The following is a 26,511-nucleotide window of genomic DNA, read 5'->3' as shown; positions in this document are numbered from 1 at the left end:
GCACAAAAATGCTATAGGCAGGCAAGCATCCAAACTCCCAGCCTTTTCTCGAGACTATGTTCCCAAAACACAGTCACAGCAGACAACTGCAACCACATAATTCAGAAGTAGCTAAGTGTTCTTTGAAAGGACCAAGACTCTCCCCCCCCCTTCATCCCTCTAGAAGACGTTGCCTTTTATGCAAGTCGGAACGTTAGATCACTTGCACAGAAAGAGAAATAAATGTTTTAGGGCTTTCTCAGCTTGAATAGATTTAATTGAAGATTCCTCTCCTCCACCTATTGGAGAAATTGCTCCTGGCTGGGGGAAAATGATGGTCAAAGAGGGAATTCTCACTCATATTGTGGGAGGTTACCACAGACAAACAGTTTACTGGACAGAACAGTAAAAAAAAAAAACCAAAACAAAAAACAAACAAGGAGACACAGACTGACTTGTTTTGGGTAGACATGTTGTATTCCAACAAACAGGCACAGAGCACCCAGGTGACCGCAGTTTGGGGAATCTGGAGAAAGAACTTCAGAGCTATAGACAAATCTTCAGCTCAGAAAAATGAGGTACTTTGTATACTCAAAGCAGCCAGCAAGCAACTCGATTTGCTGTTAAGAGACCTAGAAGTTGACACACTACTTTACATTTGACTCTAAGTGTCTGATACTCAAGGCAAGTCTGATACTCTTAACACAAGCTTTTGAGCGAATCTCTTACTTTTAGGTTACAGTCACTCTTGCATTAGACTGCAACACAGAGGATATAATCCCTTGGCACAGAATGAACTGAGGCTGGATTCAGGTATCTTTCTAACCAATGGCAGTCATCTGCCTCTTCAATCCAGGCGGAGCCTCAGCCTCTGAACGCCGTTAACTCTTCAGTATCAGGTAGGACTGAACACAGATCTCAAAGCGTTCAAACTCTCTGAACAACAGAGGGTAAAGAATGCTTCAAATACACTTGCTTGGATTTCACTGACATGTACCAAATTAAAAGAAAAAAGCTTACTAAAAATATGCATCTTTATTCAAATAAGGTTATCTCTGAACTCCAAGTGTCAATTTACATTAGACAGAAACAAACATATGAAAATGTCAGCTGTTTGAATTTAAAAAAAAAAACAGTAGACAGTCTTCGGTGTTACAGTAATTGATGCATTGATAAATGTCAAATTTTCTTCAAACAGAAAGATAGGTAATTTACAAACCATACTGTGAATTTTACTTTTGAAAAAGTCAGGTGTGACCATGTATTTAACATACCCTCACCTGCACAATGAGATTCTCTTGTCACTGCCAAATATTTGCTACTTATCCTCCACACTTCAAATACAATTATTAGACTTGGTCTCCCCCATATTGTCAAACTGGATTCCAAGGTGTCTTCTCCTAGTCCTGAAATCTTACTTGATAAGAATCAAACACACTATCAGTGTTGAAAGAAACTTCTAGTAGCCAGCCATAACAGGAGGCTACATTGACTGACAAATATTCTTAAAGTCCAAATTTGTTGCTATCACTTCAAGAACAGACAGGACAAAATTTGAGCTGGGCAATTGGGAGCTTTCCTTTGATCCAGTGAGTGACGAGGCAATTATGGAAGTTCCAAGCAGAGACGACTGTGAAATGAAGCATGAAGCAAAGTTATCACTTTTTGGATGTTATGCTTTAGACCTTCTGCTCCCTAATACAAAAGTTTCCTAGTTGCACATGGGAGATATGTCAGATCTATTAGCAGCATAAACACACAAGCTGAGCCTCATACTGAAGATACAATTGTAGGTTCAAGTTTTCCTCTAGATACCATCCCCAGCCTTCTCTTCTTTCTAACAAAAGACACAAAAGTATGGGCTGCTCCAGCTTTAAAACAAAGTTACGGTTGGATAAATTCACAGCAACAAAAAATACAGGCTTCCTCCAATTGATACATTAGAGCTGTTCCTCATTACACCAGATATATGCACCTACTTATCCAAATACAATTGCTAGCCTTTCTGTATAAAGGGTCTTGCAAAGCCTGCTGTGAGAGAGGGACTTGTTTAGGTGTTGCACTGATGCAGGAAGGCTTGCAATTGAAAGGAACAACACTGTACATTTTCAAAACAATTTAAGAAAATATATTAAGTTTACTTAGAAGAGTCAGGGTTGTAATAGCTTAGACTCAAGGCACCTGTAAATATTTGCTGGTGTTGAAAGAACTGAATGGATAAATTCTTATGTGTTGTTCTAGCTTACCTGAAAAGTTTTTTTTTCATTGATTTACCCTATTTATCCAGCAAGATTAGCTTGAGGCAGTAGTTTCTCCAATTAGCACAGCAAAATCTTCTCAAATTTAGAAATGAATCTATAAAGTTGTACCACTTATAGTATACTACATACTGTAGCTATGTAAATAGGTGTATAGGTAGTATCGTTTTACTGGTGTAGCACAAACATCCACTTTTTGGACACTGTATTTTAAGTAACAAAATATATTGCATAGATTTATCATTTCTCCAAACTGACAGGCACAATACTGAAGTGTTCTTCATTACACTGAATTTGGCAGCATGTGCTGCACTCCAAGGGAGTAGATTGTAGGAATGCAGTAGTATGCTAGATTCCAGATAATTTTTGCAGATTCAAACAAACAGATTAATAATTAAAAGTGACATATCCTGATGCATTTGTGTATTTTATAGAATTAAAAAAAACCCCAAAAAACAACCAAACAAAACCCCCTATTCTAACTCTACACACAAAGAACTCAAGGACAAAGTTACCACAGATATGTAAACAAGGCAAAATGAGTTCATTTCACATTCCTAATTTGGGCTATCTGCTTTGTTTCTTTCCTGAAGCAAATGTTCACCTGATAAGCAGTATCAAAAACACACATTCAGTCTTATGCTTTTGATATTAAAGCAGGAATTGACACACAAAACTGGTTCTACAATAGCTGCTGGATTAACAAACATGTCTGAAGCAACAGCTTGTGAAGAAATGGGTTAACACTCAGTATCTGTAGTTTAGAATACCTGCCATGTCAACATTTAAATTAAAGCATCTGTATTTGATACAGGAAAGACACAAGACAGCTTTATAAAAGTAAAGACGTATTCATACACTAAATACATCCTTAATAAAATCAGATTTGAAGAGGTATAAAGCAATGATATCTTTACTGAAAAAGTTCCACAAATCTCCAAACAAAATTACAGACAGACTTGAAACTTGAAGAAACTACTTTATCATGTTTTCTCTCACTGCCTAAAACCAAAACCCAAAATAAGGAGATAAGCCTTTATTTGCTTGTTCTGTATAGCTTGTTTTCTTTATCAGGTATCAACAGCCAGACTGTTAAAGGCCTGTCTTTGTGTCCATATATTAAAAAGTGCTTAAATCTATATTTCATGAAGAATTAGAATTAACTAAATAATTCTTAAACTGTTAAATCCAAGTGGTAAAGAAATGAAATGTTTGTAACAAATTTTTACACCACCACCCCCCCCCCCCAAAAAAAAAAAAAAGAGAAAAGCAGTTGTTTAGGGTTTGTTTGTTTGTTTGCTTGCTTTTGATTTTTTAAACTGATATGTCAGGACACTTAGTGGCAAGCTTTCTGCACAAATCATCCACCTGCAATTCTCATTATGAACAACAACCAAACCTGGGTGTTTCAATTCCCTCCTCTGAAATCTTAACAAAAGAGGAGGAATATGGCATTTGACTTCCAGTATTTATAAGAAAGTTAGTTGAAAACATAACTCTTAGATAGGGTCTGCAGTCTTCCCCTATCTAGCATTTGCTCCGCTGCTCCCCCGTCTGTTTTTAACTTTAGCATCAAGTTTAAATGAGAACTCATTTTGTTTAACAAAATTCAATAATTTACAATATTGAAGTATATCAAGCACTAAAATTTCCCTCATTTACAGAAGTGTATAATTTTCTGTGCATACATACTGCTGTTATGTACACACAAAAGGAACAGGTCATCAAAAGAACTTTTTGGCTGCTGCTTCTTGTTGACTCCTGAAAGAAAAAGCAGAAGAGAATTCATTAAGTACTTACAGTATAAAACTAGCTAACTCGTTTAAATAAATAAATATTTCTTGTATTTGGGGATTAAAAGATTCCATTCCTTGTCAACAGGCACTTAGGGAAATCCAATATAAGTCATATCACAAAAATAGAATATAATTTTTTCTATTTACAAAGACATTGGTCACATCGCTATAGTTCCAATTGTACATCAGACACAGAGGGAAACAACATACTGGACAGAAGCCAGAAACTGTGAAAAAACATATGAACTGATTTTTAAAATATTTCAACTAAAATTTTCCAAAGCTTCTCAGTATCTGATTGGCCAAAAGATCATCATAGAAAAGGAAACACATGCAACTAAGCAGTGAAAGAATTTACTTGAAATGGGATTTCCTTTTCCCTCTGGCACAGAACATACTTATTTTCTTAGTGGATACAGATACTGTGGATCAACCACACACAGATACTAGAATTACAAGGGCATCAAAAAGAACAGGAGGGGACCAGCTCCTCATTTGTCTTGGAAGCCATCTTTCCAGTTGATGGCATAACATGGCATACATAAGAAATGCACTCTCTCCACTTTGTAGAGAAGCAGACACACAATGAAAGTTAGTGTTATCAGCAGCATTGGTTTTATATTAATACTAGTTATGCTTCCATAGAGGTAGCAAACAGCATTTTATCTTTGAAAGGCAATGCAGCTATTTTGGTCCCTACTCCTTATCCTGATTAGTGTGGGTGAGAAGCAGGAGGGAAGACTACCAAGCAAGTAAGTCCTTACTCTCAATAGGTTTTCCTTTCCATCAACGCAAATTTAATTTGAACATTATGATGTTACAAGGAGGAAGAAGAGAACAGAGGAAACATTCCAATTAATTTGGAGGGGGGGGAATAGTCCATACGCTATCAATATCGTATGTAGGAGACAGATGAAGGGGTATGTATCATAAAAAAAGTTCACTGAGGAATTTGTAAGATGGGATAAGCAGCTTGTAGGTACACACAGCTAAAAAAAAAAATATCACATCAGATTTTGTTAAGATATTAATAAACTTCAGTAAGTCCAGCAGAGGACCACAAGGATGGTGATCAAGAGCTGAAGCACATGCTTCAAAAGAGAGGGAGGGAACTGGGCTTATTCATCCTGGACAAAAGAAGGCTTCAAGGGGTCTAACAGCAGCTTTCTAATACCCACAAGATGTTATTGAGGAGACAGGGACAGTTTCTTTACAGAGATGCACATTATCAGAGACACAACAGTCAAATTGAAACAGGGCAGGTTCCCACTAGATATACTGTGGGGGTGGGGGGAGAATAAAACAAATTTCATTATGATAATTAAACATTTCCAATGGGATCCGTAACAGTGGTAAATTTTCTATTCTTGGAGGTTTTTAAGACCTGACAAGTCTAAGCACTAAAGCAACCTGGTCTGAATTCAGTGTCGACCCGGCTTTGAGCAGAAGGTTGAACTAGAGACCTCCCAAGGTGTCTTCCAATCTGAATGATTGCTTGTTTTAAAGAAGATTAACATAATCATACCATTGCAATTGCATTTCCTGTCAGAAGTTCTAAAATCATTTGCGCTATTGTCTTTAAAGAAAAACATACTTACCTATACATGATATAACCAATGAATAACACCGTCTGCGCCGCTACAAAGATGAAGAAGTGCATTGTAGATAAGCACGATGGAAACGGTGGCAAGTCTGGACACTTCAATTTCTCACTAGATGGCTAAAAACCAAGAAAAAACAATATTTGACAAAAGAGCAAACAAGACATGCCATCAAAAGACTTATACGTAAGAAACAAAACAAGGTCTTTGGAACATGATCTAAAAATTGAAACGCAAGCAGAAAACAGACAGAAATTACACTACTTTGAAAAATCGTAATCTTACTCCCTATCTCACTTTCCCCTTTATGTTTCTCAGATAAACTGACTGATGTTAAATTAAGGGTTATAGGGGAAAGAATAAATCTTTGGTAAATTAACCCAGAAATCAAGAACCTTCTATGGGATCATAAGCTAATTCACCTTAATTGCTACCTAGGCTAGACTAAGGTGCTCCTGAATGTGAACCCAGCCATCTTTCACACCTAGAAACCTTAAGTGGAGCCTGATCAAAGTTTCCCCTGATTAAAGCTCTCCCTTCTATGCAGAAGCAATAGAGAATCTCCTCTGTACAGAACTGTTAAGTAGGGGGACAAACACAAAAAAAGCACCCAGAAAACCTAATTGCTTGACCTTGTTTCTACAGGAAATTAAGACTAAAAATCATGCTCTTTGTGCAAAACTTCTCATCAAAACACAGATCATGCAGTTAGGTCAAGGCAGTGCAGTTCTAGCGAAGCAGCTTAATGAAGGATTAATTGCTCCCTAAATTGCATGCTGCCTCATCCTAGCTTTTCACTAACAGCTAGATAAAGAAGTATTACAGTCATGCTTTACACTACCAGCACATAAATTACCATATTTCGTTGTACTAAATGCTCAATGTCCCTCTTTACTACATGAAGGTGTTCTTTGATGTCATTGAAGTGCTGAGTTGTTTCGTAGACTCCTGCAGCAGAGCCAGGATGTTGAGCTCCACTGATCAACCTCAGAGTATCAGCCATGGAATTTCTGAAACAAGACAAACAACAAAACATCTTTCAGCACAGAACAGCTTTTCCACAAACAGCAGTCAATCTGGACATCTTTTAGTCCATTAAAATTAATTTGAAATACATAGTTGCCCCAAAAGGCAGAAAATGTTTTTTCTAGCTTCCAAGAATACCTATCAAGAAATAATTCCTTAATCAAACTATGATTTTTTAAAATATTTAATTTCGCAGACAGTTTCTATTTGTACAGTGCACCATCTCTCAAAGTCACACTGAAAACAAGATCTGGGAAATATTCTATTGCTAGACATCTGCTTTGCCTGACTGATGAAGTCTAAAACAAGTGTTTTATCTGAGGCTCTTGCCAAGGCTTTAGGATGAGCAGAGTTTAATGCAATCTTTGAAGAAAACCAAAAGCTGTTTGAAAAATAAATAAATAAAAGCAGTCATGTAAGAAATAAAAATAAAGAAGAGGCTTTAGGGATAAGAAAAGATTTAGATACATCCTTGTTTCATGATTATCATTTATACGAGAAACTCATTTCCCATACGCATTGTCATAATACTTAATATTGTCTTCATGTGAATTTATTTTGCTTCTACAACAAATCAAATTAAATCTGTAAAAAGTTGAGGTTCCACAACTAATTCTGTTTGAGGTAAAACTAGTCAATGAGAGAAAAATACTTAATCTCTAATCAATATGTTTATATAATTTTTCCCCTACTGTGATGTCTCTTTTCAGTTGCAAAGAGGATTATTCTACAGCTAAAATATTTATCATGTGAATGTTAATCTCTTCATTATTAACAGAATAAACAATCAAAATTTATGTCTTTGGATTTCTTTTTAATTTACTTAAAACTTTACATTTTGTTCAGATGAGAGCTTACTTTGATGCCTTCAAGGTAAAGTCCTAACTCTGTACAGTGGTCAGCAATTTATCATAGACTCACAGAATGGTTTGGGTTGGAAGGGACCTTTAAAGATCATCTGGTCCAACCGCCCTGCTGTGGACAGGGACATCTTTCACTAGATCAGGTTGCTCAAAGCCCTGTCCAACCTGACCTTAAACACTTTCAATTGTGACCTTCACATAAGAAAAGAAAACAAAACAAAACAACCTGGCTTGAATACTATTCATTGAGTAAACTGGCAACAACAACATATAATCATATTTGTAAGTGTTATACAAAATTACTGATTTTTAAATGGCTCATATTCATTGTGAAAACAGCAAGTTAAGTATCAAAACTTAAATGTTTACAAATAATCTTCATAAAGATGTTGCCCATCTTTTAGCTTCGCATCAGTTGCTCTTCATGCCATTAAAATTCAAAAAACACAGAACTAAAAATAAAACAGGAGAAAAGAGAAAACTAGTGAGGTACATATCTATTCAAAGGCCCTATGACAACTCTCCAGAAGTAAAAACTGCAAGCATAGATATGCTACATTAGTGTTACTGCAGCTTTTGCTCTATTATAAGAACTATGCAGCATGTTTAAACTACTTGAAGCAGCTACATACTAAGTCAAAGCCACACGCTAAATTAATCTACACAATTATATCAAGTTGCAAATACACCACTTTAACAAAGGGGCATTTAGTAATTACAGCCCCTACTAAATGCTGTATTAACAATATACTTTTCTTCAAACTAGACTACTAGTTTTTCTTAAAAATATCACTTTAACACACAAATCAACTTAACATACTAGACTACCAGTATTCTGCATACTTCCCACATAACCAAAAAAAATTCTTTTCACTTTTAGTAACAAAAGCTCCAAGAATTCACCCTTTCCTGTCATCTTTGTAAAAGCTCAATCCCACTTCCAGCACATTAGAAGATCAATCACTTTTCACAGTTACATTTCCGGTTATTCCAGATAATGTACTGCACTCTAGGCCAGATAGAGTTAGCCATGGATTTCTACAAAACTCTCAATGTTTACCTCAATAAGCTTGTTTTTAATATTACAAAGTTATCAAAAGGAGTTACCAAAAAACAGCTGTTTGCTTCTGTAAGCCACTGCAAACAAAACTAATCAAAGCAGCTCTCACCTTCTCACATTCTACATTTCTGGTTTGGAACTTATACAAAAAAACCACTCATCTGTCCTAACTTAAATCAGCATGTACGTTATCCAGAAATTATTTTATATTTTTGTATTGTCATTGTATAGATTATTTAAAGTAAATTGAATAATATTTACCTGTACTTTGAATTAGTGTTATAATAACCTACTTTAGAAGTAAATTTTTCACTGGAAGATTTTTTTCTTAAATAATCCATGCAAACCATGCAACCACTGCCTAATAAATGCTGATAGTAATTCTGTCTATCCACATCCATCACATTGTTTATCTTGCCCCACTATTTTCAGTGCTAGAACACAAGTGTGACACTCATTTTGTTCCTCCTATTACCACCATCCCTATGTAATTAACAGAAATCTGCACACCCACCTTCCCCCAGACTGATCCGCTGTTTGTTAAAAGCAAAATAACCTCCCTAAATAGACATGGTCTGTATCAAATTTAATTTACATTTACTTTTGCATGAACAATACCATGCTGATAGTTTCTATCGTATGAACATGCAAGATTCTTCTGTAATCAGATGATTAAGAAATCCACAAATCTTGACAAGAAAATTACTTAGACAGTAAGTCCTTCTCCTCTGGGATGACCAGCAATGAAACAGCGGGCTGTTCATTTCTATCTATAAATAAAGCATTTCTTTAATCTAAGAAAAATATTAAGATGATGTTACGCAAACTCATACCTAATAAGTAGTCACTAAAAGGGCAGACTGCCAATGTTAACAAGAAAATTTAATTTGCTTGCAAGGTATAAAGATTTGTCAAGAATATTAATACAAAAGCTTTAATGGAAGAACAAGTGCAAAAATGGAAGCACTCTAATCTTCATTCTACAAAAAACTGACCTACTTAGATAAATCACAAGAGCTGCCCTTGAACTAATACAAGAAAAAAAACCACAACTGCTTATGTACTACATCAAGTTGTAGGAATTGTTTTTCTCCTTTTTTTAAGCCCAAGGTAAGGAATGTTTTAACTACTGTAAATGAAGGGTTAAACCAACTTAAAGACATTCCTGCTAAAGACAGCAATCATAAAACATCTTGGAAGCAGTACACAGACACTCCTATCAAACACAGGAATTTTCTCAAATCCATTTTAGCAGCATAGCACCTTCAAGATAAGATTTTTACTTCATTTGGTAACGTAGTTTGAAAAGGTACAGCATACCTCTCAATCAATTTTAAAAACTGCACCTTGAAAAGCAAAAATTATCAATCACTTGGGAACTTGCAGGTGTCCCTGCACATACAGAAGTTTCCTGAGAAAGTTAACTGGCAGAAAGTCCTCTGACAAAAATGCAACCAACCAAACAAAAAAACAACCCCCAGGAGTCTTAATGTAGTACGGTTAGATTCCAGTAAGTTACCCAAGATTGCCACACAACTGAATTCATCCAGGCAAGAAAACGGGTCTGCAACTGTCAGTCTCCTTTAATGTGATTATCTTTTGCTACAAAAGACATTGATATATCAGTTGATAGTCCTGGTTTGCACACAGTAAATAAAAATTAGACCATAAAATATTCACACCCTTAGAATAACAAAAGTATTTTTAAAGTAAGAGCATGCAGTCCATGTGTAAAGAACAAACAGGCACTTCTATCACAGTAGAGTTTAAAAATGTTTTCCCATTTTTCTCTATCCTACAAGAAATGGGACAAGATTACCAAAATGGTCTACACAACACATTGGCACATGAAAAAACCCCAACACATTTCTGTCTTCACTATGCAAAGTAAGTGACAGTAATTTAAAATTAGAGTGCTCCCCCCCCCCTTTTTTTTCCCCTCCCCTTAAGTGCTGTATGACAGTATGTCTTAGCACCTAACAAACCAAGGAATTTTTAGTCACAGTGGATTTCCAATATCTCCAAGGATGGAGACTGCAAAACCTTCCTGGGCAACCAACTTATTCCAGTGTTCAACTACCTTCACAAGTTTCTTTTCTCATGTCTACATAGAATTTCCTGTATTTCAGTTTGTGCCCATTGCCTTTCATTCTGTCACTGGGTACCAGTGAGAAAAGTCTGGCTCTGTCTCTATCGCCCTCACCACCACCAAAATCAGGTATTTATACCCATTGATAAGATACCCCCAAGCCTTTTCTCCAGGCTATACAATCCTAGCTCCCTCAGCCTCTCCTTGTACAACAAATGCTCTGACCCTTTAATCATTTTCATGATCCTTCACTTGACTCCCTCCAGTATGTCCATGTCTCTCTTGTACTGGGGTGCCCAGGACTGGACACAGGACTCCAGATGTGGTGTCACCAGTGCTGAATAGAGAGGGATAATCATGTCCCTTGACCCTCTGGCAATGCGCTGCATGACACAGCCTGGGATGCTGCTGGTGGTCTTTCCTGTAAGGGTGTATTGCTGTCCAATGTCCAACTTCTTGTCCACCAGGATTCCCAAGTTGTTTTCTGCAAAACTGCTTTCCAGCTGATCAGTCCCCTGGCTGTACTGATGGATGGAGTTACTGCTTCACAGGTGCAGGACTGTGGAAACTGCACGTTTTGCCCCCTTATTTTTCAAAGTTCAGGTCAAGAGAGGATATTAAATGTTTTCCAGATCTGGCCCTTGTTTCAACTGCCATCAAGAAGCAATGCTCTCTCAAAGCCTAGCCCTACTCCTACTGATAAAAAAGGTTAAACTACAATGGAAATTAAAAGGGGGGGGGGAGGGGGGGGGGGGAGAGAGAGAGGAGAAGGAAAAAAAAAGGCCTCTCAAAGGCTTGTACACACTGGAATTCTGAGAGACTTGACATAAAACTGTAAATACTTTTTGTGATATCCAAATCAGTAACACAACAGACTACCGTGGAACAATATATGAGCTTTAGGCAGTCATAGCAAAATTAGGGAAAAAACCCAAAGACAAAATGTATGTCTATACTGAAGAAAGTGAACTACTTTTAAAAAAAAAGAAATAATAATTACAAGAATAAGCAGTAAATCTCAACAACTCTTATTACATGCACAGACATTTTCATTTGTACAGAACTGCTTCTCAGAATTACCTACATGCCTTTATAGGTTGTTTACACTAAACAAAACCCCAAATATATCTCATATAATATTATCTAAATATGATATTATAGATTTTATTCGTAATATTACATAATAATAAACTCATATAATCATTATATCAGGAGTAGACTGAGTATATGGACAAGAGACTCCAATACACCTTTTCTTTTTTAGGTTCACTAGGTGTAAATCAAAGGCATTTATGCTCATGTTGTTATCAATACTCCAAAATCAGAGCAACAAATTTCCATGAGGTAGCAGGTTATCACATTAGCAGAAATCGATTGTTTTTAGAGGGACTGGACTTACCTGTTGAAGTGGAATCTCATGATGAAAAAAAGAGGCAAATTAGGGGGCTTAGCCACCCGAGGGACATGAACTTACTTTATTATAGAAATCAAATGTATGCAGAGAGTCAATCACTAAGGAACTGACACAGAGAAATTTCAAGTTTGTCAATATTCTCCTACTGAAATACTAAATAGGATTTAAAAGGTGGCAAATAATATAAAATTCAAAACACAGCCTTAATATTTACAAAGCATTTACCTTATTTCATTTACTTGTCTAATGACCTCTTCTTGAGTTTTCACAACTGTCTCAATCTCTTGCTGGGAAACCTGGTGGGGGAGGAGAAAAAGATCAACGTATCTTGGAAAAAGCAAATCAATCATGCTGCTGAAATTAGGCTGAGCTATCAATCACAGTATTTTTTTTTTTTCATTTATTTACCTGTCCTTGTTGACCTGGAAAACCAGTGCCTCTTTTAGCAATCTCATCTGTGACTGCAGAGACGTATCTCCTCTGCTCATCCAGAATCATGTCCAATTGCCTATTAAGCTGTTTGATTTCAAGATGAATTCGATTCTGCCCCTCAAAGATTTGCCTCAGTTCACGATCACTTACAGTTTCAAAAAGATCATCCGCTGATAAGAAAAAAGCACAGGTAGTTCTTACATATATGCATTCCTCATAAGTTGCATTGTATCATTTTTCTTGCACCCTTAAAAGTTTCCACATGGATATACTTCTTTCCCCATAATCTGACATATTTGGTGTTTATTTATCACCATTGCCATGGCAAAGGATACCCAAATGGGATCAGAAGAATTGAACAGAGAGAACCACACATTCAAACCCAGACTCCATCTTAGAGTTCCTACTTCAATACTTGGATAACGTGCAACATAATAACAGCATCCTGTTTCCATTTTATTAGGAGGCAACTATCTTTGCGTAAGCTAGCATTACATTACCAACTATCCTTCAGAAGAGATTTCCAGGTATTAGGTAACAGCTACTTTTTAGAAAAAGTAAGCTTTAAAAAGTAGCTTGAAATAGAGAAGTGACTGTACATTTTGAGTGAGTTCCTCCACAGCTTCAACATAGGAAAGAAGAAAGTCCAAAAGACTCTGTGACAAAAAGATTATTATTTCTTATCAATGGAAGGCTGGACAATATTTCAAAAACACAGATGAAGTTAAAATGGTGTAGGACCTTTAGAACAATCATAACTTATCACTGTGGGAAAAAAAAAAAAAGATGACAACCTGAAATTTCAGGTCTAGATGCCTAAAGTACATTCCTGATATGGGTGCGTTCAAATACAGCTAATTCAATCCAGAAAAGTAAGAAATAGACTGGCTTCCATTATATTTTCAAATAAGCAGATTCTTTTTTGCCCAGCTCTAAAAAACAAAATTTAAAAAAATTTAAAAAAACAATCAAAGCAAACAAACAAAACCCCCACCATGTTCCACAGCAGAACAATCAAAGTCAAAGCACTTTGGCTAAACACTCAAAAAAAGTGGGCAAGAGTCATTATTATAATTTTCCTAAATTAAATATCATTTGAAATCAGTGGAAAAATGCTGTTCAGTCTGAAATATCTTTAAACCAATGCTTGCTGAGAGCTGCAGATGTGTGGTATCAATAGTGGAAAAGGCAATTCTGCCCTACCCAGCCAAACTTAAATTTCTTATCAATAGCTTAAAATGTAAAAATAAAGGCCACTGTTTTTAACAACATCAAGCTAGAAATTCGGATATTAGCCAACCCAAATACCAATACTGAACGCCTGCTAATGCTGTGGTGCTGAAATTGACAGAACTCAACCCATGTCCAATATTAGGCAAGCATTAAAAAGTTTTTCCAAGTAAACACATGTTCCAGCACATCCACTAGCCCATCTTTAATAACCATCCATAAAACAAGATGGAAAAAAAATGTTTATTATGAATGTGCAGAAACAGACCAAAGAAATGACCTTTCAAATTTATTTTCAAATAACCAAAAAGGCCATGCTTCCTTAATCATCACTTTACAGAGGGATTCATGACCTTCTCTCCCTTCTACTGTTCCATACAGATTCTCATTGTTCCCATCATGTTTCCGTTCATTTGTTTTGTTCTCAATCCAGACATGACAAAAGGGACTTTATATTTCAGAAAATACTTCACAAACAAAAGACAAAAGATTCTTAAATAAAGTTAGTAACATCAGTAGGAGCTTAGTAAGATCAGTCAGAGTATCAGGCCCTAGTTCTGAATATCCTGGAAAGCTAATGTTTTCCTTGACAACTGAAAAATAGCTCAAATAACTTGCCTGGCTGTCCTTGCACATCAGGATGTTCCTTTTGAAATTCTTCTTTCTTTTTATCCAATTCTTGCTGAAAGTGTTCAAACTCTTCTTGATACTTCTCTTTATCTTTTTGAGGAATTTCTGCATCTGGTGTTGGCTTTAAAACATTATCAAAGGGCGGGGGGGGGGGGAGATTTTTTCATGTTCATCACCACTCCTATATAACTTATTTTCCAGCAAGGCTGTTCAGATTTCAGATTTGAAGACGTAACACAATTAGTGGAGCACATTAATATATTAAGTTGGAGTGAGAAACGAGACATTCCTATGGAGACCCATAGCTTTTTCCTGATACCTGTGTACTTTCTGCGATTAAAAAGAAATCAAGTTTTACAAAGATAGATGCTGTTTAGCAGTACAGAAGTGTTCTAGAGGTATGGGAAGTTGAAAGCAAGAACAGATTATTTTTCCACTTTCCAAACAAAGTGTACTTTTTAGTTTGTTTTCTCTGCATGTTTTGTTTTAACATCAGGATTTTTGTTGATTCAGCGTTGCTTCAAGAATTCTGGTCTTGAAAACGTTAATTAAAATATTACCAAAACATTAGAGTATTAGTCTCATTTTTCTAAAACAGATGACAGCACAGCTACGTGCCAAAATCCTGAAACAGGGATGCCAAGTATGACTTCAGAGGAAATGCCATAATCTGGTGCTACATATAAAACATATACAATAACATATTTTACTAATTATGCATAAAGATGCTTACTGTTTCCTTTCCAGGCTCAGTCAACTGGAAGGTCAGAAAAGACAGGACATCATGATCATCTGTATACAACAAACAAAACAAAAAAACACTGTTAATTGCTACTGCTACACGTTACAAATCCTGGTACTTCCCAAGTCAACCTTGCACTTGCAAAGGATCTTCAGGCAACTGCATCCTCACAAAGTCCCCCCAAGAGTTTATGCAGTGGGGAATGAGACTGCACAATGTCTTGTCAGGACAGATTGAAAGTCCTTCTGCTCTAACAGGAAAAGGCCTAACCGTATCAGTAATTTCGGAATGGGAGAGGATTAATTACGTCATCATGTCAAAAATGGGTATAATGGATCAACACTAGCAGTAAAAAAAAAACCCAACTCTCTTGCAAGCCCTGCAATTCTCCATACCATTTGTCACAATTTTTAACATTTGCTACCTGCAAGTCCCCCTGTTGCTGCAGATACTGCAAAATATCCTTGTGATGGCAACACCATATCTTCCACTTTTGCACAAAATTCATAGTCTTCTTTATCTGGAGTGAAGCCATTGTTAATTAATACCTAAAAGGATAAACACAGATTTTACCACATAAATCTGTGTTAATTGCTTTGTCAGTTTACAGTAACGGTCACAAATACAACTTATCGGATAATTCAGCAGCTGATACTAGAAACCAAAAACTATTTCTTTTCTGAAAGACACTTTTTACAAAGAAAATGCATGAGCTTTCTATTTTAAAAAGGAAAAAAAGGCCTGATTCAAAGTTCAGCGTGAACAAAATTCAACATTTTCTATTAATCACCTAAGAGAACATACCACATAGAATTCAGACACATATAAAAATGTGTTCATTTCAGTTATAAGAAGCAGCAAGACAAATTAGTACGTGGAAAGGAACACATGGGGGAAAGGGATACCATCAGGAGACATGAAGGTAAGCCAAGGGATGGCATGGCATTGCCTGAGGGTGCTAATGGGAGCATTTACGCTGTTCCAGGGAGCACTGAGGGCTTAGGAGCACACCTGAAATGCTTGTACACCAACACATGCAGTATAAGAAACAAACAGGACAAACTGGAAGCATTTGTCTGTTCCCAGAGCTACGATGTCATTGGTATTAGTGAGACTGGTGAAACGAGTCCCACAGCTGGAGTGCTGGGATGGAGGACTATAGGCTGTTCAGGATGGATAGGCAGGGCAGGCGAGGTGGAGGTGTCACACTGTATGTAATGGAGAGGTTTGACTGTACAGCCCTTACAGTTAGAGATGATGTGGTTGAGAGCCTCTGGGTGAGGATTAGGGGGATGGAAAACAAAGCAGATGTTGTGGGCATCCACTATTGATCACCCAGCCAGGATGATAGCAATAATGAGTTATTCTATAGGCAATTAGAGAAATCTCTGGATCAGTAGCCCTTGTCCTTACGGGAGATTTCAACTTCCCAGACATCAACTGGGAATACCATACTGCTGTGACAAGCAAGTCTGGGAAATTCCTGAAGATGAAGATAATTTCTCGCCACAAGTACTGAGTGAGCCAACTAGGAAAGATTCCCTCCTAGACTTGTTTGTGAATAGAGGAGGACTCGTGGGAGGTCTGATGGCAGGTGGCTGTTTCGGCCACAGAGATCATGAAATGGTTGATGTAAAAATTTTTGGTGTGATGAGAAAAAAAGGTCAGCAGAGTTGCTACCCTGGATTTTAAGAGAGCAAACTTTAAGCTACTCAGGGGGCTAGCTACCAGTGTTCCCTGAGAAACTGCTTTTGAGGGCTTAGGGGTCCATGAGTGTTGGTCAGTTTTTAAGAACCACCTTTTTTTTTTTTAAAAAAAAAAAAAACCACCTCGCACAGGAACAGGCAATCTCATTGTGTCAGAAGTCAAGCAAGTGGGGCAGATGACCAGCTTGGCTGAATAGGGAACCCCTCTTGGAACTCAAAAGGAAAAAGAAATTGTATGATCTCTGGAAGCAAGGTCAGGCTTTGCAGGAAGATTACAGAGCTGTGGTTCGCATATGCAGGGAGAAGACAGAAAAGGCCAAAGCTCAAGAGTTGAAACCGGCCAGTGTTGTGTCAGACAGCAAGAAAGGCTTTTTTAAGTATGTTAATAGCATGAGGAGGTCCAAGGAAAACATTGGACCAATACTTGTTGAAGATGGTCACCTTACAAATAGGGATGAAAAAAAGACAGAGGCATTCAACTCTTTTTTTTGCCTTAGTCTGTACTAATACTGATAGACCTTAGGCTGCCTGGTCCTCTCCGAGTTGGAGGACCACAGCTGCAGGAGCAGTGACTTCCCATTTGTGGACACTGAAATTGTAAGGGACCAGTCGTACCAGCTGAACGTTCGTAAGTCCATGGGGCTGGATGGGATTCATCCTAGAGTACTGGAGGAGCTAGCGGATGTTACAGCAGGACCCCTCTCAACTGTCTACCAAAGGTCTTGGGAGTCTGGGGAGGTCCCCACGGACTCGAAGCTAGCCAACGTTATTCCAATTTACAAGAAGGGCATGAGGGAAGACCCAGGAAACTACAGACCTGTTAGTCTAGTGCCTGGAAAAATTATGGAGATCATACTGGGTGCTATTGAAAGGCATCTAAAGAACAATGCAATCATCAGGCACAGTCAACATGGGTTCACGAAGGGAAAGTCCTGTCTAACTAATTTGATATCCTACGATAAGGTCATCCACCTAGTGGATGAAGGGAAGGTGGTGGATGTACTTCTTCTGGATTTCAATAAGGCTTTTGATACTGTCTCTCACAGTATCTGTCTGGACAAGTAGTCCAACTGTGAGATGAGCAGGTTCATGGTGCACTGGGTAAAGAACTGGCTGAACAGCAGGGCTCAAAGGGCTGCAGTGAATGAGGCTGTATCTGGCTAGTGACTGGTCACCAGCGGTGTTCCTCAGGGCTCAATCCTAAGGCCAGTGCTGTTCAACATTTTTATCAATGATCTGGATGCAGGAGTTGAACGCAGCCTTAGTAAGTTTGCTGATGATACTAAACTAGGAGGTGCTGTTGACACAAGGGACAAGAGGCCTTGCAGAGGGTTCTAGACAGATTGGAGCATTGGGCAATCATCAATGACATGAAATTTAACAAGAACAAATGTTGGATTCTGCACCTGGGACAAAGTAATGCTGGAAACAAGTATAAACTGGGAGAGGAGTGGCTAGGGAGCAGCCCTGCAGAAAGGGATCTGGGGGCGCTGATTGATGGTAGGCTCGATATGAGTCAGCAGTGTGCCCTGGCAACCAAGAGGGCAAACTGCATCCTGGGCTGCATTAAACACAGTATAACCAGCTGGTCAAGAGAGGTGATTATCCCACTGTATTTAGCATTGGTGCGGCCTCACCCTGAGTACTGTGGGCCCCACAATTTTAAAAAGGATGTTTAGGTACCTGAATGTGTACTTGAATGCAAAGAAGGGCAACAAAGCAGGTGAAAGGGCTGGAAGGCATGTCTTGTGAGGAGCGGCTGAGGACTATGGGTTTGTCTCGTTTGGAGAAAAGGAGGCTAAGGGGCGACCTCATTGCTCTCTGCAGCTTCCTGAGGAGGGGACGTGGAGACGGAGGTGCTGATTTCTTCTCCCTGGGATCCAGTGATAGGACGCATGGGAATGGTTCAAAGCTGCGTCAGGGGAGGTTTAGACTGGACATTAGGAAGCATTTCTTTACCAAGAGGGTGGTCAAACACTGGAACAGGCTTCCTAGAGAGGTGGTCGATGCCCCATGCCTGTCAGTGTTTAAGAGGCATTTGGACAATGCCCTTAACAACATGCTTTAACCTTTGGTCAGCCCTGAAGCGGTCAGGCAGTTGGACTAGATGATGATTGTAGGTCGCTTCCAAATGGAATTATTCTATTCTATTCTAAAACTGATCATGGCGTAATAATATCAATTCTGGTTCAAGAAATCCTTGACTCAGGGATCATTAAAGGCTAGTCTATAGAAAGTACATATCCGAATAAGGTTCTGGGCAACAAAAATTTTTGGTCTGATCTAGAAGAGTCATCCCTTACTGTTCCTAGATTGATTCTAAGTTTAGAGAGATTCTCTCTTCCTTCCACGGATGCATTTGCAGAACTGCTAAGGTTAGCAGCAACATTTGGGCCAGAGGAGTTCCTAGATAAGGCATCAGGGACCAGGCGCATTCAGAAAGAGAGCAGCCTTGGAGTCTGAAATTTAATTTTCATTCAAGAGTAACAGATAGCTTTTACTATTACAACACAGTACAAGGTCCACCTCTTTTAGGTGCATGCGTGTTTACTTTTAGAGAAACTTCTACTACAAAATGACAGCTATGTGTTTTATGGCTAATACCTATGAATAGCACCTTTTCAGAAGAAATCAGAAGCCAAGAAACACATACTTCATAACTGTCGTAACCCAGCACCACATTAGTATCTTTCTCTCTTTATCTAGAAGGAATTCACAGTCATCTGAATAGTATTTAAGAAGTCTTGAAGACTCTCTCATACCAGTTGTTTTCCATCTTCTCTAGTGTTCAAAGCCCTACTATTTCTTGGAGGTAGGAAGCCTCAAGTAGCAAATTTAAATCTACTGTCAAAGAGCGAGCTTCGTTTTTTCAGTCACATTTCAAGAACCTCTTACAATCAGCTACAAAACCCTCTGCAGCTCTCAGATCAGCTCAAGTTAAGGAGCTGCTCAACTGCTTGGAAGCTGAGGAACAGATGCTGGCTTTGGGACACCTCTACAGGCAAATCAACAGCAACAGAAGGGTCTGAGCACATACAAGTATGTTAGCACAACTGACTCCTAAGTAACATCAGAAAAATCAGCAATACCTGCTGAGTCAGCTCAGGAAACTACAGATGCACTAATATAGCTAAAAGAACTTGCCTAGAATTTGAACATACTGCACCTCCTTCCAATTTCTGCTACCGAGCTCAACATTTTCAAGAATATTGGAATTAACATATGGGGTCTTTGGGTTTTCAAATAGTTGCAACAATCTCACACTTAAAAACGTGAGAAATATGAATAATGATGTTATTTCAGAGTACTTACAGTCAATGTTTTTTGGTAGTATGTTATCTTTACTCGAACAGGATAGGGCTTGTTACGAAAGTCCCTCTGACAGGATGCCAATGCTTGCGTGGAACCATCACTATGCAAGAAGACAACTTGCATAAAACTATATCTTATGATTTATCAGCTAAGACAAAAAAGCATCAATGTATCACTAAGCAACATCATGATAGTTTTTCAATATGCAAGTTTTTCAAAAGCTGTCCCACAACTGCACTGAGCTTTTCTGAAGTCTGGGATCAACAGTACTACATGCTTTACACAGGACACAATATAGATAGAATGCAGTAATGGGGAAATCTGTTTGCTTCTAAGGTATATTCCTACACCTGTGAAGTGAGATGGAAATAAGCTATAGTCTGGACTGCACGAACTAAGCTAGACACCTCTCTTCTCAGAGAATCCCAAAAGTTGTCAATTGTGCTGTTGACAATAAGCAAACAGAAATCAAAATTAAACCAATTAATTTTAGTAACAGGCAATTAGCTTTCAGTTAGTCACTTCTGTCAGTTATTAGCTGTGCGTGGAAGATACCCATAAGCAATGAAGCGGTAAAAAGTCTGTACCTCCATTTATCTGAGTTCACCCATCCCAAAGAACACATGCCATTTAAATATCCATCAGTTGCCAATTTCTGTGCTGTTACTGCCCAGTGTTTTAACAAATAGAAAAACTCAAATGTAAAGGAAACAAAGTTTAACATGAAAGAAACCTTTATGTTTCTCAAAGAGTTTCATGCAACATTTCATCATTCAAAAGCAAACATTTATCATTAACACTGAAAATAAACTTACTTCTGATGGTCATACAGAAGTTTTCCATTGTTGCCTACAACAATCACTCCAGGATTGTTTTTCTAGAAAAAGAAATAGCAGACAAATGGAATAGTTTAATTCGAAGTGAAACATAAGTAACATCACTGATAGCCTTTCTGTGATAAAGCACCTGAAGTCATTACACTACAGATACACCACAGATGTTTTTATTCTTTCTGTACTTCAGGATTACATAAGCAAAATGACTGAGTAGCACTGTGTCACGCTGCATGCTTTGCAAGAGACTGCTACATTCTTTGCATAGTTAGGGGTGAAAAAAACCACACAAATTAACTTTCTGGATATACTACCAATTACCATCATTCAACAAATACAGAAATACAAAAGCCACAGATAGGAAAAATTCATATGTAGCGAAGATATAGATCTTAAAACTAATAGATGACTTAATACATCCAACTTTGGCTACGTAACACTGGGAAAAACATCCGAACAGACACTATGTTGACATCCGACTGACCTTGTCACACTCATTAGAAAAGCCTCAGGAGCTATCTGTCAGAGACTAAACAAAGTCTGTTAAACACATCCCCAGTTATTTAAATTGCTAGAGGATGAGAACAAGCTAAAATGATAATTTTACAGATTTAACAGATTTACAGTGCTATTCCGGTTGCCTCCAGGAGTTTATGAAGTGAACTCAAGTTTTTACAAAAGCACAATATTTCAGAGTTAATCTCCCTTCCCCCTTCAACATTTCAATTCATCATCTCCTAAAGTGTACTGGTTTTGGCTGGGATAGAGTTAAATTTCTTCATAGTAGCTTGTATGGGGCTATGTTTTGGATTTATGATGAAAACTGTGTTGATAACACAGCGATGTTTTAGTTATTGCTTACACAGCCTCAAGGCCTTTTCTGCTTCTCACAGTCCCCCACCAGCAAGTAGGTTGGGGGTGCACAAGAAGTTGTGAGGGGACATAGCCAGGACAGCTGACCCCAACTGACCAAAAGATACCTAGATCATATGGCGTCACGCTCAGCAATAAAAGCTGGGGGAAGAAGGAAGGGGGAACATTCAGAGTTATGGCATTTGTCTTCCCCAGTTATTGTTACACGTGATGGAGCCCTGCTGTCTTGGAGATGGCTGAACACCTGCCTGCCAATGGGAAGCAGTGAATGAATTCCTTGTTTTGCTTTGCTTGAGTGCGTGGCTTTTGCTTTGCCTATTAAAACTGTCTTCATCTCAACCCACGAGTTTTCTCACTTCTACTCTTCCGATACTCTCCCCCATCTCACCAGGGGAGAGTAAGCTAGCAGCTGTGTGATACTTAGCTGCCTACTGGGGTTAAACCACAACATAAAGGAATATACTGTCCCACTAGACAGATTACCAGTTCTTAAGAAAAGAAAACAACAAGACGCCGATTTTAAGAAGTCACGAAATAACGTCCTTCTCAATGCACAGTGGTGGGGTAGGGTGGTCCTTTGTCTTCAAAAAAACACTACAACCAAACTATCTGTATCTTTTCCTTCATTACACAGATTGTGACAATAACAGAACAGTACATCAGTATACAGAAATACACCAGTGTTTCTACTTCTCAGCAATGGAGTTTCGTTAGCTTAATTGCTTTGACATCAGTATTACCTGCTCAGTACCACTGGAATACTTTAATGTCATCTTCTTATTGTTTATTTCAGTTTAACAACAGTAGTATTGAATTACTTCAGAGCATACTTGCATATATTCTGCACAAAGCGTGTACAAACAGTTCAATTTCGAAGCACTCATGAATGCAGCTCAAGTCTAATCTACCTTACAGCATAGTAGACAGCTACTAACAAAAGTATTCAATGCTAATGGTCAATAGGCGGTCCAGTTTCTGCTGGGGATCTTGTCTGGATCCAAGCACATACAAGAGCTTGAAAGATAGTAGAGAATCTAAAGTGGGGAATAACTTCTCAATTTTTTGCTTCCAGAGGTCACAGGAAAGATGTGCTGTAAACTCTTGTGACATTTAGTGTAATTTCAGGTGTTCAGAGCTATGCAATTGTATTTCTCTTTTTAAAAAGCTCTTGTCACTACTTCTACAGAGAAATAAAAATTCAACTCTAGTACAACCTACAGCCTTAGGAGTTAGAGAAAAAAAGCTCTGCAGTTTTCCAGTCAGCATCATAACCACGGTGTTTTGAGTTGGCAGTACTAGATGAAGTCTACTTCTGGATGCTAGCATGTTAGGCTGAAGACCAGTTACAGCACCAAACATCTTCCAGCAAACACACTAAAACAGCACAAAGAACAACTCCTCCATACTGGGACTGAAGAAAGTAACAGGTTGTCATTAAAAAAAGTCTTACAAACTCCAGTATTTAAGACATGTCAGACTAATGAAGGCATGACGAAGACTTTTGTTTTGACTAGAAGTGACACATCATCACTTTCTAAAAAAAGGGTTTCACACCACACTGACTAAACTTGTCATGACCAGAGTCCCAGTGCTATCAATGTTCTGGCAAACAGTGTTGTCCACACGCAATTTTTGATAGATGGCATCTTCAGCCAGCCAAACTACGCCAGCGTCCATACTCATTCCAGAAGTCAGAAAAAAAAAAAGGGGGGGGGGGGGAAGGATTTAAAAATTCTTAGTAAGTTGAACAATACTCTAATTCTGTGTCTTGTCTTTGAAGATCAGAAAAATAAACGTCACCTTCAGTCTTTCAACTTTTATATATGATGAAGTTTGCTGTATATCAAAAGCCATCTGCAGGAAACAGCTTGTACACCTACAAAAATACATCTAAAACATCTAAAAGCAAGCCAAAGTAGTGCAGGAAAAGCAACAGAAGCAGAACAGAGCTACTATGTAATGTTAAAAGTTTCCCAGGATCATTCTGGACTGGAAAACTGGAAATTCAAAACAGCAACTCTCACCCCCATCTGCTACAGAATTTTTGCTGCTGAACTACTCAAGACAGGTTTGTTGCAAGAAAAAGAGCATCTCTGAAGAGAGACATAGAAATTTGTGGTTCCACAGGGTCATATTTTGGTACAATATGCCTCTTCCAAAGCACACATCTTCAGATATATCAACATTTCAAATTGTGCATGGACATTCCAAATTTCAGCTTGTACATATGTACATGGCATTTTCCCTCCAAACCTAACACATGAACCAACATTCAGTGGAGATTCATTATGTGTTATGCTTCAACTTTCAAGCTTAAAAAAAAAAATGTGAAAAAGTCTAGTAAAAAAATCTATAAGGGAAACTTGACTATTTTAATTTATCCCTTCGAAATGAAGGAGGAGAGAGTAGGAAAATAACATCTTATTTTTTTCCACAGTTATATGTACAAAACAGGCAGGAAATTGATTTATAATCTTTGCTAGAAGAGTTTGCTTCCGACTAACCTTTCCATCATTGTCAAAGGAATCGAAGAAAATTCCAACACCATTCCATTTATCAGCTGCCCCAAAAACAGGACCTTCCAAGCCTTGCTCTTCTGTAAACCAGATTGCCTATTACAGAAAGCAAGTAAGAGTCGTAAGTCAAGATTCACTATTTAAAGCATGTCTGTTTTTTTTCAGTTAGGTCAAATTCTTAATACCAATCCATCAGCTCCAATGCGGCCTCTTCCTGTAACTCGAAAGGTCACTTCGACTTCCCAATATTCAAATATTGACTTGTTTTTTGTCCACACTGATCCTCTTTGGCTTTTCAAAGATGTTGTTATACGAATCTGATCTGCACTTGGTATGGCATCTAGAAAGGAAAGGAACCAACACTGAATATATGAAAGAGGGAGTATTGCAAGTGCTTAACTAGCCAATTAACAAATCCTGTAAATTCACAAAATTTTCTGGTCTCCTCAACCAGAGAACAGTTTTCAAAATAACTTTTTAGTGGAGTACTCAACCACTTGAGAGGGGAAGAAAAAAACCCAAACCCCTACACCCCTACTTTCAACAACTTGATTACTACTGCTTTACAGAAGACTTAATCACCTTCCATTTCGGACCACAATGCACAACTTAAATAGAACATCGGTCTTGCTGTTAAGATACATACTAAATTAATAATAATAATAAAAAAATTAGGTCTAGCTTTCTGCTGTATCCCACATGACTTTTTACAAATCAGATTTCTGCTTTTTAAAAACAGATGTTCTAATTTTCTGGTTTAATAGTTTAAAAGAATAATAGGCATACATTTAGAAGGACAGATTCATTCACTTGTATTAAATAACATTTATTTTTGTGATTATCTGCTTTAAAAAGCAGGGAAAAAAGCTCATCTATAGATAGTTTCCTTCATGTCACTTGTAGCATAATGTCAAGTAAGAGTCAAAAATTAACACTCATGAATTAACCAAAATAAGCTAAATTAAAGTCTGTCAAAAAAATAAAAACACAGCAGAAGTTACTGCAGAGAAACTATACTAAGGTAGAACCTTATGTACAGTAAATATCAATACATTTTACAAGGGGGGGGGACTTACGGAAGACTAGATGCCTTTTTGAGTACAATCAAGTCCTTAACCCATACTGCACAGGATACATAAATTGCATAAACTACATTCAATAAAGTCGTATTTGCTAAGGCACAATTTCCATTTCAAGTTTTTATATTACGAAATTCAACAGGATTTCTAGCCATACACAAGTATTAGTGGCTTGTCTTAGGTACACCGTACCGGTGTGAGGCCGACTTTCATTTTGACCACCAGTGACACATCATCACTTCACAAAGAAGAGTTTCATACCGTCTTGAGTCAACTCCTCACACCAGTGGAGCTACCACATCACGAGAAAGGTCACAGGTGACTTCGAACCGCACGTCAAAGAAACCGGGGGAGAATTTGCGGACATTTTAACGCTATCACCGTATCTCCTCTGTCCCTTTGGAGCTACGTGGAAATCCGCAGGACAGGGCCCAAAGGGTGCGCGGAGCCGGGTGCGCGGAGCCGGGGGCGGGAGCACGGACGGCGCTCGAGCGTAACGGCGCGCTCGGTCCGCCCCTGCCCGCGGCAGGGCTCTGCCGAGGGAGGCAGAAGGCGCGGGGGACAGGGGGCGACGAGTCCGGCTCTTCTCCCTTTCGGCAGCTGCAGGCCGCAAGAGCTCCCGCCGCTTTCACCCCATGCCTTGGCGGCCCCCGGAACCCAACCAAGGCTGACCAGTCCCGCCGACCACGGCCCCGGCCTGTGGCGGCTCCTTCCCGCACCTTTTCCTCAAATAACAAGGATTACGTGCCCCCCACGGGGCCGGCCACAGCTGCCTGCACGGCAGGAACATGGCGCAGCCCGGCCCCGCTCGCAGTCCGCCGCTGCCGCCCCCCGCCCGGCACTTACTGCCCGTATGCACCCAGAACGGCACCGTCCCATCCGCCTGCACCAGGTGCGGCCCCTTGAAGCTGTACTTGTACTCAAAGCGGCGGTGCGGCAGAGCTGCCGCCGAGCCTTCCGCCGCCGCCTGCCCGATGGCGAGCGGCAGGCGGCCGAAAGCGAGCAGGATACCGGTGAGAAGGGCCGCCGCCAGGCCACCCCGCTGCGCGCGCGCCGCCATCTTGGACCGTGC

The 26,511-nt window shown here is 38.8% G+C and overlaps 1 protein-coding gene across 1 annotated transcript; it reads right to left on the bottom strand.

Annotated features, from left to right (window-relative positions):
* Nucleotides 1–995: 995 nt before the first annotated feature.
* LOC143172287 (protein ERGIC-53-like) lies at nucleotides 996–26,511 on the bottom strand. Its single transcript, XM_076361542.1, has 14 exons — nucleotides 26,286–26,511; nucleotides 24,546–24,700; nucleotides 24,349–24,456; nucleotides 20,954–21,015; nucleotides 20,139–20,238; nucleotides 15,545–15,668; nucleotides 15,112–15,170; nucleotides 14,367–14,499; nucleotides 12,495–12,688; nucleotides 12,312–12,382; nucleotides 6,491–6,644; nucleotides 5,632–5,753; nucleotides 3,930–3,998; nucleotides 996–1,609 (listed from the first exon to the last, which is right to left on the bottom strand). Exons 1-13 carry the CDS (start codon nucleotides 26,497–26,499, stop codon nucleotides 3,962–3,964), a joined length of 1,533 nt encoding a protein of 510 aa, XP_076217657.1. The 5' UTR covers nucleotides 26,500–26,511; the 3' UTR covers nucleotides 996–1,609; nucleotides 3,930–3,961.

The sequence above is a fragment of the Aptenodytes patagonicus genome, chromosome W (assembly GCF_965638725.1).
Source record: "Aptenodytes patagonicus chromosome W, bAptPat1.pri.cur, whole genome shotgun sequence".
NCBI classification, from domain to species: domain Eukaryota; kingdom Metazoa; phylum Chordata; class Aves; order Sphenisciformes; family Spheniscidae; genus Aptenodytes; species Aptenodytes patagonicus.
This window is presented reverse-complemented; position numbering and strand designations above follow the sequence as displayed.

Bases quoted from the DNA above. Each gene is read 5' to 3' on its own strand.
- LOC143172287 (XM_076361542.1), bottom strand. From the start codon at position 26,499: ATGGCGGCGCGCGCGCAGCGGGGTGGCCTGGCGGCGGCCCTTCTCACC. The intron at 15,171-15,544 runs GTAGCAAATGTT...TGTTGTATACAG, and splicing joins AGCAACAGGGGGACTTGCAG to ATGATCATGATGTCCTGTCT. The intron at 5,754-6,490 runs GTAATTTATGTG...CTTGGTTTTTAG, and splicing joins ATTTAGTACAACGAAATATG to CCATCTAGTGAGAAATTGAA.